We start from the raw sequence: 13,430 nt of genomic DNA, 5'->3' as shown, positions 1-13,430 counted from the left end.
TGGTTCTGGCGGTGTATAAAATAATCGAAACGTGCGGAGTTGTACACTTTTAAAATGCATTACGCACCAATTACGCACAAGGTATTTCATAACAAATGCACATGTCTTTGATAAATAACGTGTTTGTAACGTGTTTGTTTCAGATTATATTTCACATTATGTTAACAAGATAGGTAAACAATCTTTGCCACGGCCTATTTTGTTTAGCAAATGAGAAAACTCATGTTGTTCTACTACTATACTCTGGCTTCATGTAAGACCCATTAGCCTTTATATTGTCAAGGCTGTTGATGATTGTTTTCGCATGCAAAATGATCTGTAATTGGTAACTAAGGGACATGAACTAATAGTCAAATAGATATTTTGTCACAATGTTCTGTGAACTTGAATAGAGCAATGTTTTGACGCTTACTGGAGAGGAAAGTGTAACGAGCTTTCCACTAAACTGTTTTCAAGGTCTGCAGACATCTGCAGTTATTTGCACTGTCCCTTCACATGTAAATAGTTATTTGTGTATGATTATATCTTCCCCCTCTCGTGTGCGTGTGTGTGTGCGTGCGCGCGTGCGTGTCTGTGAAAGGGTGCCTGAGGTCAATGTTTACAACATAGATTATCGTAAAAGGTAATGCAGCCCATGTCATGTCACCTCTACTATCTATCCACCATTTTAGGTTGAACTGATAGCTTTTAATACACCACTTACCTTTACGTTTTCATTTATTATATTCAATCTTTAAACAAAATGAATATGGCATATTGGCATATTGGTACGTGCTTTCAATGGGAGGAGTCTCTCTTCTTGTGTTTTAATTGGCTGTCAGCTAAAGCGCAGAGAAGTGTGAGTATCTGTAATTATATTCAGCATGTTTTGCACAAGAAATGTCAGCCAGAAAGGGCTATCCTCATCCTCCGTCAAATTATACACCAACGATGTCATGCTCTGACAACCAAAGTGGAAACTCGTTTTTAGTAGACTCCTTAATCCACGGACGAACCGAGAGCGGTGCCTCATACTACCAAAGTAACGGCGTGTATTTGTCACCAGGCTCGGAGTACTCCTATGGACTACCCAACCGCGCTTTTTTCTCTGGGCTCAGTAAACGCAACGAGAGCAATTGTCAAACTATGGTACCCTCATCTGGCCCATATTCACATATTCAAGGGATGGAAACATGGCTAGAGACTTCGAGATCTTGTCGAGTAGATCAGCCGAACAACCAGCAGCAAATGGCTCATTGTTCCTTCTCTCCGAGCATCAAAGAGGAGAATGCGTTTTGCCTGTATGAATCAGAGAAGTGTCTTAAAAGGTCAACAACGACGGAAGACATTTCCTATTCCCGGTTAACTCCGGGATCATGCCCGGTTACAAACAGCACCGTGCCTGTTCCCGGTTACTTCCGTCTGTCTCAGACATATACCTCTTCAAAGTTTTATCAAGACGTTCAGCGGAACCCACAGCCTACTCAGTTCGCTCTACAACGTCCGGCCCGTTTCGACACCTCACCGCCATCTCCTACCCCGGTGGCGGATACAGGCAGGAGGGAGAGTGAAGCACTGCCTGACCCACCGTCATGTGCTCCGGATGAGGACACCCGGGCATCGTCTGTAAATGGTTTGTCCTCCCCGAACCCACCGAGAGCTGTGCGGAAAGTCCAGTCAAACCCTTTAAAGGTGAGTACTGCTCTAAATCCAAAAATGACGTTTATGACAATGGGATCTTGATGGGTGTACATGGAGGGAGTGTAGTGTCAATGCCCCCGAGTCAGTGTAGATGTGCCTTGGCGTTAACCTTGGTTTTTAGAGGCATATCCTACTGCTGTATCGATTATATTGTGGACATGAAAACTTCCCCATATGTGGGTTATATGCGCAGCGGTAAAGCTATGTCTTTGTGGGGTATGACAGAGTGGCCACGAGCTGGGATTTCCTCCAGTTTTTTTAAACATTATTTTATGACGAGGAGCAGCAAGGCCAATCCTGTCCAGTACATCTGTCTAATACAACGGGTTGATGTCCTCAGTCTTCCCCTAAACCATCAACTGCAGCCATAATTTCAGCAGACTATGAGATACTTTCATGTCTTAATAAAGGCGTATTAATACATTGAAATATATTTAAGTGAATCTTGAGCACAACGTGGATGTAATAGCTTAGGTGTTTGGACAGATGCAAAATATGTGCATACAACGGGCATTGTGTGTGTGTGTGTCTACATTAACTTCGTATTACTGTCAAATAAACTAAAGGGCTCAGGATGGCTATTTAAAGATAATTTTAGACGACACATGTTTTATGTTGATAGGTATTAGGTCAGTGTTTGTCTATAGATGCAAACATCTTATGGAATTGCATTATTTCTGTGTACAATAATTACAATTGGGCAACAATTACTATAAAGTTACATCAGTGCAGTAGCATGACGAAAAAAATATGTTGCCCGCACTAATTTCTCTTTCAATTTCTTTCTACAGGAGATGGAGCATCTGAAACCAAAGCTAACTGGCTGACAGCGAAGAGTGGCCGGAAAAAGCGCTGTCCCTACACCAAGCACCAGACTCTTGAGCTAGAGAAAGAATTTCTCTTCAATATGTACTTGACTCGTGAGCGTCGCTTGGAGATCAGCCGCAGCGTCTACCTGACAGACAGGCAAGTCAAAATCTGGTTCCAAAACCGAAGAATGAAACTGAAAAAGATGAGTCGGGAAAACAGGAGCTATCGGGAGCTAGCGAACAACTTCAGTTTTTCGTGAGACATTCGTGCTGTATTTGGCGCCCTCCTCCATCAATGGCCAGAGCGCCTTCCTTTGAGAAACCCTGTCGTGTGAATATGACCGTGTAGGTTAGGGCTACAATTGCTAACTTATTGATATGTCGTTTTGTTGTCATTTTACCTGAATACGTCTCTGTTTTGTTTTGTCGTGGTTATGTATTTATACTGTCATAACATATGTTTGCTCCCTTTATGTATATACCAACAGTTAATATAGAGATGGAACGACTTAAGTGTTTCAGAGCTGACAATATCGGCATTCGTGGTACATAAATACATGTATATAGCCACCTCGAGTGACGCATTGACATCTGTGCTTGCTGGAATAGCTCTTGGGGAAATGTTGTAACCTGTAGCAATATAGGCCTACGTTACGTCATGGATAAAGAGCCTCGATGGATTTGATATTTAATATCTGCACATTTTGCTGGTATTATAGCCATATATACTAAAAGCATCACACAATAACTATTTTGTAAAGGGTTTTATTTATACACAAGAAACGTATCTGAGACTTGTAAATATTGTTTACAATTTGCCTTCTCGTATTTTTATTCATATTTTTATTGTTCTCTCCAAACCGTTTTAATAATATGGCCCATATTGTCATTGCTTTGTCTATAGAGAGACTATACTGTGAAATGAATTGATATGTTGTCTGTTGGCCTCACTAAGTAAGTCAATAAAAACATGGCACGTTTTTACCTTGCATTGGAATGTTTCAGTCCACAGATCATCTCTCCTGTATAGAATGTAATCGTTCATACCCACGAGAGGAATAGCCTGGTGGTGGGACCCGCTATTTATTCCACGAGGTTCCATTTGTTCAGTTGCGGGTTGTTTTTACAGTAAAGAAAAAAAGAACATCAGTTTCCTCTTTTGTGTGACGCTGATGCCCTTCATTTCAATAGGAATCATTGCCTGAGCCATAGCCATGATGCAAAGCACTACACTTGTTGTCTAGGACTCCCTGGAAAAGAGTCGCATGTGTTACTGAGTGAACTATCCTGGCTAAATAGATACAAGTGAAATGACCATTGTGAAGTTGTATGGTGAAAGACACTCCATCGGGATAGCTCTTATTAACTGCAGGGTGTACTGGATAGATGGTGGCAAAATGACCCGGAAAACAACATGCTTTTCTCAAGGACATTACTGGCGGTAGTTTGGTTCATCATCATATGCCATCTATGAAAGGACACTACGTCTGTCGACGTGTGGAGCGTTGTGAAATATGCACGCAATAAGACACACCATTTGGACTGTATCTTTTCCGGTGTGCAAATGTTGTGTTATGCGTAAAACAAGTGTAATCATTGAGAAATGATACAATTTTGACCATCTAATTACAATTACGCATAGAAGGAGAGTGAATTATAGGATCCCTATGATTTCGACTGTATCTGTTACAGTTGTGCGAACGAAATGAATGCGTAATATAAATGCTTGTAGACTATATATATTTATTTAGGAGGAGAGAGGGCTGTTGAGGGGTTCAGGTAGTTTCGTGTTGTTAGGCTGTATTTTCCCCCACCACACGAAACTGCCTTAATTGCCTCAGTAAAAACTATTGCGTTTAACAGAACACTCCAAATTGTCTCTGGCAACAGAGCTGTGCACCGAAGGAAGTAGGCTACATTTACTGAGTAGCCTAGTCGTGTGTCGAATATTCTATAACAATTCCGATGCATTTGTTTAAGTCATGTGTCTACGGAAATGTATTGTCTCTCATGTCGAGATTAGGCTATTATAAGAATGCATACAGTGCAGCGGAAACCTGTGACTTGCAAAGCACAAAAACATCTCGGAGTCTGCATTTTTTAAACGTTATGTTTATTGTGGTACAGCGTGATATATGCACAATTCAATACAATTCCAATGCAAGAATCCCCCAAATGTAGCCCATTCCCCGATTTCAACTGCCCCCCTAGTCACTTTGTCCTGGCGCCGGGTCTGATATATATAACAAAAAGAAAAAACGAACCAAAAAATCAAGACTGCAAAGGACATTTTGTTCCTCACATATATCGCCATATCTATTCAAAACAACAACAAAAGAGGAGCACGAGACGCGGCCTTTAGTCTTTATGTCTCAGAGGGAGAGATGTCGAGTTGGCTTGAGGGAGAGGAAGGACTGCAAGGCCTCGGTTATGATCATTGCAGTCTGGCCAAAGCCTCGTGCGCTGCTGCAGCGTTCCCAGTGGCACACATTCGAAGTGCCGGATGCGTCTGCTGCGCCACACAATGGACACAAAGCATGGATTTTATTGGCGATATTTAGCCCAGACAGCCAGGTTGTAACCTAAAGAAAAACAACTAAATAGCCCCTGTGATAAAAACAGACTGCTATAGCACCTAACGTTTTTTCTCTCTCCCCACTTTGATAGCTAAAAGCGCCGCGCAGACCGTCCCACTCATTGATCCATAAATAGTAAGGGTATGTTATGGTTTTACACACTAACACAACGGGATCTTTCTCCATAATCTATTGACACTTGGATTTGTTGACGCTACTATGTAGAAGTATTGTATTTTTATTTCTGAACACTAATTCGATGGTAGAATACACATAGCTTGTTCCTCGTGTACACACACGGTGTCAATGGCTGTATATGCCTGTGTTTTTCAGTCTTAAATCTAAATAATTAGTCTTAGTCTGACTATCAAACAATAGCCTATGTGAGGTATGCATTTTTAGATTCGGTCTTAACTTTCTCGAATCGATTTGGGACAATAAGATCTAATTCATTCGTTCGAATTAATAATACACACTATAATAAAAAATAATTAAAAATGTATGACTGAAAAGCCCTTTCAATGGGAGTTAGCCATTGGAGATTCTCTACTGAACATTATTTTTAGTCCAGGACTATGGTTCAATCTGTGTCCGGGAAACCGGTCCTTGGTGTGTTTTCCTATAGGGTCACATAGGTCTACATATATAAGGTTTTACATGTCATTTCAATGTTCATATCCCAGAGCATTGGAGACAGTATCACTCAAATATTTACTGTTTTAGTTGTCCTTATTTAAATCAACCAAAATCGAATAATCTCAAGCCATTTGAAGAGAGCATTACTCGGATGATAATCAAAATATCAGGTTTGAATAACACGTGTAATAATAGCCTAATAACAATGAACATGATGTACACCACAGCAGATATGGTAACCTATAGGTTTGGCTGTGACTTTATTATGAATACATCAGATGGCATATAATGGCAAATATGATGAATATGGCAAATGTCAACTCACACTCACATCAGCGTACCTATAGTATATAGGTCTAACTCACAGGTCTACTATTTTAAATGTGGGTATGTATTTGGCCAAATAATATTGCTGCATGTATATTCCTATTTAATAAGTAGCCTATATAACGATATCACCAATCTAATGCTATAAATTATTTGGAATAACCTCGGAGTTTTTGCCATTATAGGCAATAATGGACTGAATTATGTTGATAGATACTGGATAATTTATTGAATAAATTAATTCTATAGAATTCCACATTTTAGATCGGTGGTGAGAGTTCTTATAAGGAAATGAATGTGTGTTATTCTGCGCGTAGTAACGACTACACGTCACAGTGGATATATAGCTCCTTACTACTTTGCTGCATTCCTTTATTTTTTAAGGAGGCTAGAAAAACATGCTATACTCTCACTTTCTAGACTTATATAAAACATAGCAACGTATATCAACGTTAAAGTCTCATTTGAAAACAAAAATCATAAACCTTACTGCTTGTATAAAATGATATAGGCATATGACTTTGCTATTAAAAATATAACGGAGGAAAATGGTGACCATTTAGCTAGTTGAGTAGACTGATTTATTATTTATTGTTCTGTCCCACGGTCACGTGTCTGCGGCACCCAATCCAATCCCGGCCAAGGTTCAATTTATTGAACGAATGTGGTGGTTCTTGGTGCAGCGAATAGTATCATGATCCTGTTTTTCTAAATATATCACAGTGGAAGTTTAGTTGCCTTTGGCTTTGTGTATTTGTTGTCATGTCGACATTAGGCACGCTTAGTTACTATGCAGACTCTCATCTTCCCCGCGACCAAGGGGATATTATGGCACACACATACTCAAGCGGACCAGGGGTGGAACAGGCGAACCAGCCGATGCTAACTGAATATGGCGGTGCGGAATCTTGCCCTTTGCAGACGAAATCTTCTATTTTCAGTGCGTCTTGGAGTCCCATTTCTGCTCATCAGCCTCCGAGCAACGCATCTATAACACACCAGCCATATTTACACCACCATTGTCCAACAGGAGATACCGATGGGATGTTTATGCGTTCCTGGGCGTTGGAACCGGTTTCTACGTCGATATGTTTAACGGGATTATCGTCAAATATGAACTATGATATCAAACCCGAGCCGCTGATAGGAAATGGGGACTGCACAGCGCTGGAAACGCACACACCTCTTGTGTCCGACATTGACAACGGACCGTTCCGCGCAGAAAAGGATACGATCGCGTGTGATGCCATTTTCTCCAAACCAAACGAAGAGTGCAGCACATCAACCGTAGAGGAAAAGAGGGAGAGGGAGACCAACACAAGTAAGCACGGCATCTTTCATTTGGATTCATGCGTAATGGTGATCATGATTTCATATGTGTCTAGATCTTTGGAATTAATTAATGTTGAATTAAGCAGGAATCTAGAAATATAAGGTCAGAGACTGACGTTAATACATTATTTATGATATAATATAGGCCTTCTGTAAAGGTTGAGTTTACGTCAAACTATTGTACCCATTATTTGATAACGAATGAATCATATTGCGCCAAAGCAGTACCACTGACCGACAGTAGCAAAACTCCCTCCCCTCCTCGATCTAGTTTGTTACCTACTGTGAAAGATAATATGATTTTGCTATTTGGATTATGTTGGACCAAAGCAGCTGCCCCACAGCGGCAAAATGTCGTCCCCTCCTCGACTCAGTTTTTACTGTGAGAAACCATGATTTTGCTATTTGGATTATGACTAAACTATACCAGTTCATTTCCCACTGTTATGGGCAGTAGACTAGGCCTTAGGGTCAGAAGGCCGAAACGAGCACATCAACGGCTGACTGTATTAGCTACTGCATGTTGGCTATTTCAGCAAGACCTTGTCTGCTGTTGTTCGTCATCCACAGTTTGTAATACCATTCTGACTCTTGTGGAAAACACTATTTCTCATGAGCTCTGTCTCGCTTTTGTCGAACCCTCTTCAGATGACCCATCCTCCAACTGGCTTCATGCAAAATCCACCAGAAAAAGCGCTGTCCATACTCTAAGCATCAGATTCTCGAACTGGAGAAGGAGTTTCTGTTTAACATGTATCTCCCCCGCGACCGTAGATACGAAGTAGCAAGAGTTCTTAATCTGACTGAGAGACAAATTAAAATCTGGTTTCAGAACCGCCGGATGAAGATGAAGAAAGGGAATAAGGACCGTCGAAAGACATGTTAAAAAGGCGAGCAGTGACCCGTAGAATAAACTGTGAATAGTTACAATTGGTGGACTTTCAGGAAACGAAGATATTTCTGGAAAATAGTTGCCAATCTATCCACATGTTGCTTGATCTATAGTCTATGTTGTGTTCTGTAGGGCTGTTGTGTTGTTGTCGTTGTAAAATCTGTCGGCTCGTTTTCTTCCTAGAGTGTTCTCTGTTTGACAATGCTTATTCGTTTGATTGGTACTTTGATGTTATCTCAATAACTTGGATGTAATTGGTAAATCATTTCATTAATGCACACAGATTACTGTTAGACATTGTCTAATGTTCGTTGCATGAAATGTTTCATGAATTGATTCTGTGTTTTTTTCACCAGAGTTTAGTCTATGTTATTGGCCTAATCATGTTTATGCGTTGACTACCTGAATGTGTTTCAACTACCTGTCAGACTATTTATTTATTTATAGTTTTTTTTTTTTTGCCGAAAGAAACATGTTTAGACGGTGTGATATTAACAGTTTTGTCTATGGAATTACAGCAACACTGTGCACACGCAAAATACCTCAATGTCAGAGTATTTCGATTCTAAAAGTCGTTTGTATGAAAGATCAAATAAAATGTCAAATTATTTTGTGCGTCGTAATCCATATTTATTGTTTGGAAATCAGAGAATGAATTGTTACTAAGATTCTAATTGTTGATAAATGTCCAACATCTGACAAGATATCTGTATTTATTTCCTTTTATCCAAAACATAACAACTATAGTTGCTACAGTACTTCATCTTATTCAGTTATGATTTTCATTTAAAAAGGCAACCATATTTTGCAGGTATAGGCCGATGCCTGATATAAATGTTGCGTATGATAAACTATCACAAGATGAATAGGCCTATTTATTAAAACATTAAACATATCCCTACTCAATATTTACAGAAAATGTGATTTATTTAGTAAGAGGCTGAGAGTATAGGTAGGCTAGGCCTATGAGCATAATTATATCCAAACAGGTACTAAAGAAGCGAACAGATGTAAATCCTACAGGCCTATATAGGATTAGTGGATTTAACGCGGGCATTTCCCGTGTAGTCCATGTTGGCTTAGTACCACCACACACCATTTCAACAGCCCCTGCTCTCCCTTTCCTTTAGGCCTTGTTAATAGCACGACCACGAGTTCTGAATCCCAACATACAGTACATATAAAAGGCATTGCTGGACATTGGACAAGCCAGCTCCATGCTATTTGCTACAGGCCAATGTGCACTGGCACACGATATTGGTTGCCATGCAGCAATAAACCACAATCACAGCGTTAACTGTTTATGGGGTGCAAAGCGACTGAGAGCGGAAAGGAAGCAACACCATGCAAGTCCTCGTCTGAATATCACTATAATATGCTTTTCATACGGGCTATTTTTAAAGGGGTAAACATTTTAATGGTTGTAATTACACACAACCATGGTTAACCACGTCGTTCAAAAACATATATTCAAACACACGAAAACACCTATGTTTCCAGTCACACACACACACACACACACACACACACACACACACACACACACACACACACACACACACACACACACACACACACACACACACACACACACACACACACACACACAAACACACACAGGGCCTGCTATGGTGTTGTTTGGCCGCGCTGTGACGCAGATGGGGCCTGTCTTCAAAGGTCTTAATCCAGAAAGCTGCTCCATAAAACGCGGGCTCAGCCATGCTGTCTGCTTTTTCTATTTGAATTACTTTATGACTGTTCACCAACAATTAGACTGTTTCAGCGCCCAGACATCCATTTGTTGTTTTCTGGCTGACACCGAGGCTTTATTGCCGTTTCCAACCAATGACTAATCTCAAATCCTCGCCTTTGTGGTCCTATTGCAATAGGTATCGTAAGCAATTGAAACAATTAGAATTTATAATTTTTTAAAACTATATATTTAATGTGTTGAAACACAACATTATGGTAATTCAGTCACAAAAAGTCCTATGCATTATCTCACTACTGACCTATGCGGTCATTTTGTGTTGCTGTCGTCGTATAACCAGCAGGTGGAAGCAACGTCACGTTCGAGATGGAAATGTCCTGCAGCCTGGCTGCTTGAATAGGGTCCAACGACCATGTATTCTAGTGTGTAGTTCAATGCACGCAGGAAATACGAGAATAACACGCCTGTCCAAGATGTAGACAGACGTCGGGCTACTTATATGCAGTTGAAAGTATGTTTTTTTGTTGTCCATTTTTACTTTGAAACAGGAGACCAAGGTGACACAAACAGAGCAACAGAGAGAGGTTTGAGAGGTGATTACATGTTAATTATCATAGAGATACTGCATCGACAAAATGGCTGTTAAGCAGAATTATCTTTAGCCCATTACATGTTATGGATGGACATTCATTGTATACCTTTGGTGTGTTAATAAATAGAATATCGCCAATAAATCACCAATTTTATCACCAAAATGAAACCAATGAAACCAAACCAATAAAAGAAAGAGTAGTTAAGCTTTAATTGGTAGATTTTCCCATGTTACTCCACTACATTACAAAAAAACACATTCGCAGCATGTGAGAGAGCGCAATAATGCAGGATTTCATCATGCAGGTCCTCTGCTTGAGCTGTTTGATAATGCAGGTCCCCTGCTTGAGCTGTTTGATAATGCAGGTCCCCTGCTTGAGCTGTTTGATAATGCAAGTCCTCGGGTTGGCCTGCTTGTGCTGTTTGATAATGCAGGTCCTCTGCTTGTGCTGTTTGATAATGCAGGTCCTCTGCTTGGCCTGCTTGAGCTGTTTGATAATGCAGGTCCTCTGCTTGTGCTGTTTGATAATGCAGGTCCCCTGCTTAAGCTGTTTGATAATGCAGGTCCCCTGCTTGAGCTGTTTGATAATGCAGGTCCTCTGCTTAAGCTGTTTGATAATGCAGGTCCCCTGCTTAAGCTGTTTGATAATGCAGGTCCCCTGCTTGAGCTGTTTGATAATGCAGGTCCTCTGCTTAAGCTGTTTGATAATGCAGGTCCCCTGCTTAAGCTGTTTGATAATGCAGGTCCACTGCTTGAGCTGTTTGATAATGCAGGCCCCCTGCTTGAGCTGTTTGATAATGCAGGTCCTCTGCTTAAGCTGTTTGATAATGCAGGTCCCCTGCTTAAGCTGTTTGATAATGCAGGTCCCCTGCTTAAGCTGTTTGATAATGCAGGTCCCCTGCTTGAGCTGTTTGATAATGCAGGTCCCCTGCTTGAGCTGTTTGATAATGCAGGTCCCCTGCTTAAGCTGTTTGATAATGCAGGTCCCCTGCTTGAGCTGTTTGATAATGTAGGTCCCCTGCTTGAGCTGTTTGATAATGCAGGTCCTCTGCTTAAGCTGTTTGATAATGCAGGTCCCCTGCTTGAGCTGTATGATAATGTAGGTCCTCCACTTGTGCTGTTTGATAATGAAAGTCCTCGGGTTGGCCTGCTTGTGCTGTTTGACAATGCAAGTCCTCGGGTTGGCCTGCTTGTGCTGTTTGATAATGCAAGTCCTCGGGTTGGCCTGCTTGTGCTGTTTGATAATGCAAGTCCTCGGGTTGGCCTGCTTGTGCTGTTTGATAATGCAAGTCCTCGGGTTGGCCTGCTTGTGCTGTTTGATAATGCAAGTCCTCTGGTTGGCCTGCTTGAGCTGTTTGATAATGCAAGTCCTCGGGTTGGCCTGCTTGTGCTGTTTGATAATGCAAGTCCTCGGGTTGGCCTGCTTGTGCTGTTTGATAATGCAAGTCCTCGGGTTGGCCTGCTTGAGCTGTTTGATAATGCAAGTCCTCGGGTTGGCCTGCTTGTGCTGTTTGATAGTGCAAGTCCTCTGCTTGTGCTGTTTGATAATGCAAGTCCTCTGCTTGAGCTGTTTGATAATGCAGGTCCTCTGCTTGTGCTGTTTGATAATGCAGGTCCTCTGCTTGTGCTGTTTGATAATGCAGGTCCTCTGCTTGAGCTGTTTGATAATGCAGGTCCTCTGCTTGTGCTGTTTGATAATGCAGGTCCCCTGCTTGTGCTGTTTGATAATGTAGGTCCTCTGCTTGAGCTGTTTGATAATGCAGGTCCTCTGCTTGTGCTGTTTGATAATGCAAGTCCTCTGCTTGAGCTGTTGGATAATGCAGGTCCTCTGCTTGAGCTGTTTGATAATGCAAGTCCTCGGGTTGGCCTGCTTGTGCTGTTTGATAATGCAGGTCCTCTGCTTGTGCTGTTTGATAATGCAGGTCCTCTGCTTGTGCTGTTTGATAATGCAGGTCCTCTGCTTGTGCTGTTTGATAATGCAGGTCCTCTGCTTGTGCTGTTTGATAATGCAGGTCCTCTGCTTGAGCTGTTTGATAATGCAGGTCCTCTGCTTGTGCTGTTTGATAATGCAAGTCCTCTGCTTGAGCTGTTGGATAATGCAGGTCCTCTGCTTGAGCTGTTTGATAATGCAAGTCCTCGGGTTGGCCTGCTTGTACTGTTTGATAATGCAGGTCCTCTGCTTGAGCTGTTTGATAATGCAGGTCCTCTGCTTGAGCTGTTTGATAATGCAGGTTCTCTGCTTGGCCTGCTTGAGCTGTTTGATAATGCAGGTCCTCTGCTTGAGCTGTTTGATAATGCAGGTCGTCTGCCGGGTTTCTAGCACCAGTCTCTGTGTTTATCTGTTTAGGGAGGGAGGGTCATTAAGGGCAGAGGGGAGGGGTCATCAAGGACAGAGGGAAGGTGCTGAGGGGGAGGGTCATCAAGGACAGAAGGGAGGGCCTGACAGGTAGAGGAGAAGGTCATCAAGGACAGAGGGGAGGGGCTGACAGGTAGAGGAGAGGGTCATCAAGGACAGAGGGGAAGGGCCGAGGGGGAGAGTTTATCTGTTTGGAATCTAGCCACTGTCTCCAAATAGCCTATTCCCTAGTTGTTCTGCTGTAGTGGGCTCTCTCCCCCCTCAACCCTTCTGTCTGTTTAGCTCCCTTGGACTTGTTGTTGCAATGTCAATAATAATTCTTAGAACTATATTTGTCCCTCTCACCTATATTTGTCCCTCTCCCACTCTCACTTTTTATAAAATAAATAATACAAATGTTGAGCTATTTTGTATGTTCAAAACATGGAGAAATTATATTATTTTATACTAATACAATTTCTCAGTCACTTTTCTGCATATGTGTAACCGGTGTGAAATGGCTAGCTAGTTAGTCCGCTA

The 13,430-nt window shown here is 41.6% G+C and overlaps 1 protein-coding gene and 1 pseudogene across 1 annotated transcript; both read left to right on the top strand.

The window, feature by feature from the left end:
* The first annotated feature begins 837 nt into the window (after window positions 1-837).
* Window positions 838-3,473, top strand: LOC118374684 (homeobox protein Hox-A10b). Its single transcript, XM_052502194.1, is given in 2 exon segments — window positions 838-1,650; window positions 2,408-3,473. Coding segments are annotated over 2 exon segments (1,113 nt in total). The 5' UTR covers window positions 838-879; the 3' UTR covers window positions 2,750-3,473.
* Window positions 3,474-6,587: 3,114 nt separating this feature from the next.
* Window positions 6,588-8,338, top strand: LOC127918923 (homeobox protein Hox-A9b-like; annotated as a pseudogene).
* The last annotated feature ends 5,092 nt before the right edge of the window (window positions 8,339-13,430 follow it).

Source organism: Oncorhynchus keta, unplaced genomic scaffold, assembly GCF_023373465.1.
Source record: "Oncorhynchus keta strain PuntledgeMale-10-30-2019 unplaced genomic scaffold, Oket_V2 Un_contig_15275_pilon_pilon, whole genome shotgun sequence".
In the NCBI taxonomy this organism is placed as follows: domain Eukaryota; kingdom Metazoa; phylum Chordata; class Actinopteri; order Salmoniformes; family Salmonidae; genus Oncorhynchus; species Oncorhynchus keta.
This window is presented reverse-complemented; position numbering and strand designations above follow the sequence as displayed.